At 45.0% G+C, this 3,131-nt stretch overlaps 1 protein-coding gene across 1 annotated transcript; it reads left to right on the forward strand.

Moving 5' to 3' along the window:
- The first annotated feature begins 216 nt into the window (after positions 1-216).
- LOC130212143 (nuclear respiratory factor 1-like) lies at positions 217-2,923 on the forward strand. Its single transcript, XM_056443282.1, has 3 exons — positions 217-320; positions 2,396-2,522; positions 2,673-2,923. Exons 1-3 carry the CDS (start codon positions 217-219, stop codon positions 2,778-2,780), a joined length of 339 nt encoding a protein of 112 aa, XP_056299257.1. The 3' UTR covers positions 2,781-2,923.
- The last annotated feature ends 208 nt before the right edge of the window (positions 2,924-3,131 follow it).

The following is a 3,131-nucleotide window of genomic DNA, read 5'->3' on the forward strand; positions in this document are numbered from 1 at the left end:
TTTGTTTTTTACTATATTCTACTCAAAACCTCTTTTCTTCTCATTGTTCAGTGCTATTTAAACTGCGCCCCCCCCAAAAAAAATGTCACCAGCCGCCACTGTCTCCAAGGTGAACAGCCTCTGGCATGTTAGATGAAGGCTTCATTCTGATTACTAGCCTCTAATTTTACGAACAATACAAACACGATCTCTCTCTCTCTCTCAGGGCCAGTAGGCATGGCAGCCGCTGCTGCCGTGGCAACCAAAAGCAAACAAAAGAGGCCTCACGTCTTTGAGACGAACCACTCCACCCACAAGAGGCAGCAGACCCGTCTGCTCAGGTGAGCTTCAAACAGAAGTTTCGTGTCATAAAAAAGAGAAGTTCCGCATCGTAAAACGAGCGTGTAAATTGCTTCGGAGTTCTGATTAAAACTGGAAGTTTTGCGTCGTAAAACGAGCATGTAAATTGCTTCAGAGTTATGATTAACTCTGGAAGTTTCGTGTCATAAAAAAGAGAAGTTCCGCGTCGTAAAACGAGCGTGTAAATTGCTTCGGGGTTCTGATTAAAACTCTGGAAGTTTTGCGTCGTAAAACGAGCGTGTTAATTGCTTCAGTTATGATTAACTCTGGAAGTTTCGTGTCATAAAAAAGAGAAAAAGAAACGAGCGTGGAAATTGCTTCGGAGTTCTGATTAAAACTCTGGAAGTTTCGCGTCGTAAACATATTAAAAGCACGTGTCTGAGTCTCTGTAATACTGTGCCGTATCTGGAAGAGATCGGACAGGTTTCTGCGGAGGTGCTCTGGACGTTGCCGGTCGTAGCAGATCAAAATTATGAATGTGTAAATTGCTTCTGTGAGGTTGGATACTGTGCCGGGTTCGAAGACCGGACAGGTGTCTGGATGCCACTCTGGGAGTTTCACGTTTTTATAAGCGTGTAAATTGCTTTTGTGTTGTTGTTTTTTTGAACAAGTTTCTGTAAATACTAGTTTTGAGTTGTAATATATAAGATGAACATGGTTTAAAATGATTCAGTCGGATGTTATAGAATTCGAGACAGAGGAAGATTTTAATAAATTTGTAATTGATAAAGACATATCTGTGGTAAAACAAGACAATACAATTACGAGTCCTGACACTGAGGTTGATATAACTGAGGTTCGATCTGCGGACGATTTGAATAAACTGCTTAGACCTAAAGTTGAAAAATCCCCAGGAAAAAAAGCTGAAAAATAAAATAACAGGAGATAAATGCATTATTTTGCCAATTTTAAATTTGTCTTTAAATGTATTGATCAATTGATTCATTAATTGGTTTTTGCCTGGCGAGCTCAGTCGGTAGAGCATGAGACTCTTAATCTCAGGGTTGTGGGTTATTAATTTTTTAATTGATCCTTTTTATTTTTATAGTTATTTATTTTATATTTTTATTATCATTTTTCCTCAATCTCTCTTAAAGATTTGACCCCTTTCAAGCATAACTACAGTTTTTCAGCCACAAGGCACCTCAGTGCAGCAGACAGCAGCACAAACACCTGGACCATACGTCCCTTATAATCTGTATCCAGCCCCTCCGCTACATCCATACCACCGATCTATCATCAGCCACTGCAAGCCGCGTTGCGCCGCAGTTCTCTCACACATTATGTCCCGCAACAGGCGGGTCAGCAGCCCCACATTGGGCGCCACCGTAGGGAAGACGGTGGGTGAGGGGAAGTTGGCGCAACGGAGGCTTTAGACGGAATATTAATAACTTTTAAATTATAGTCAGGCTGGACATTGGGCTAATGTTTGTCCTTATCTACCACAGGGTTAGCAGTCTCAGTCAGGACCGCTTCAGTGCTCCCATAATGTCTAACCCCGCCATAACAAGCATCCAACACACAGCCACAAGGCAACAGTAATCCACGGCACCAGGCCCGGATCAGAGACACAATATTAGCGGTGCCCAGATCCAACAGCTGACAGCGAACTGTATCCACTGAACAGAAATGTGCCACACCCACGAGTCAGCCAATGATTCAACCTCAGATCAGACGAGACAACCCGCTGAATTTAAGCATATTACTAAGCGGAGGAAAAGAAACTAACAAGGATTCCCTCAGTAGCGGCTAGCGAAGAGGGAACAGCCCAGCCGAATCCCCGTCCGACGGGCGGATTGGGGACATGTGGCGTACGGAAGATCGCTTGCCCGGTGTCGCTCGGGGGCTTGAGTCCTTCTGATCGAGGCTCATCCCATGGACGGTGTGAGGCCGGTAACGGCCCCGCCGCGCCGGCCTCCGGTCTTCTCGGAGTCGGGTTGCTTGGGAATGCAGCCCAAAGTGGGTGGTAAACTCCATCTAAGGCTAAATACCGGCACGAGACCGATAGTCGACAAGTACCTTAAGGGAAAGTTGAAATGATGTTGTGTGCTTACAGGAAACTGCGAGCCATCCTCTATGAATACACCACCAGAGTGGGCCAACAGGCCATCATCCTGTGTGTCTCTACCTCCCAACCCAACCCTGTATTCATGGTGTTTGGCGCCGCTCCTCTGGAGAACGTGGTGAGTGTTGCAGTCGGCCGTTATTTCCACTGATGTGTCTTTCGATCGTCGGGGAGAAGTCAACCCCTCAGCTGTTGATTTGATCAACAATTATCAAATGTCTACAGCACTGAACTAAAACTGTGCCACAACTGTTTTTCTACCCTCCAGGTGAGGAAGTATAAGGGCATGATTTTGGAGGATCTGGAGAACGCTCTGGCTGAACATGCCCCTGCTTGTGGAGACCTGGCCTCAGAGCTGCCCCCCAGAAACATTTAATCTTGCAACCATTCAACAAAGCATTACACCTCCTATTTAACACATTGGAAAGTGTTTCCTAAATTGTTCTAAAGTTGTTGAAATTGAACACCGGTGGATTTAAAGATGTCAACAAAAAACTGAGTAACAACCTGTGTTGAAGAATGAAGGTGTAGTTCAAATGCAGACACACGTGGGGGCGCTGTTCTGTCTGGTTCGTGAAGTGGGGCATTGTGCGCTCCTTTACGTGAAAGCGACGAAGAAGAAAACGAGGGAGAAGTGACGTACTTCCTGTCCCTCAAGATATTCTCTCCCCAATTAAACAAGTAAATAAATATATTCGTAAAGGGCGATAGTGTCGTGATCTATGCA

The sequence above is a fragment of the Pseudoliparis swirei genome, chromosome 21, assembly GCF_029220125.1.
Source record: "Pseudoliparis swirei isolate HS2019 ecotype Mariana Trench chromosome 21, NWPU_hadal_v1, whole genome shotgun sequence".
NCBI lineage: Eukaryota > Metazoa > Chordata > Actinopteri > Perciformes > Liparidae > Pseudoliparis > Pseudoliparis swirei.

Coding starts and splice junctions, on each gene's coding strand:
- LOC130212143 (XM_056443282.1), top strand. CDS start 217: ATGGCAGCCGCTGCTGCCGTGGCAACCAAAAGCAAACAAAAGAGGCCT. Junction 321..2,395: donor CAGCAGACCCGTCTGCTCAG/GTGAGCTTCAAA, acceptor GTGTGCTTACAG/GAAACTGCGAGCCATCCTCT. Junction 2,523..2,672: donor CCGCTCCTCTGGAGAACGTG/GTGAGTGTTGCA, acceptor TCTACCCTCCAG/GTGAGGAAGTATAAGGGCAT.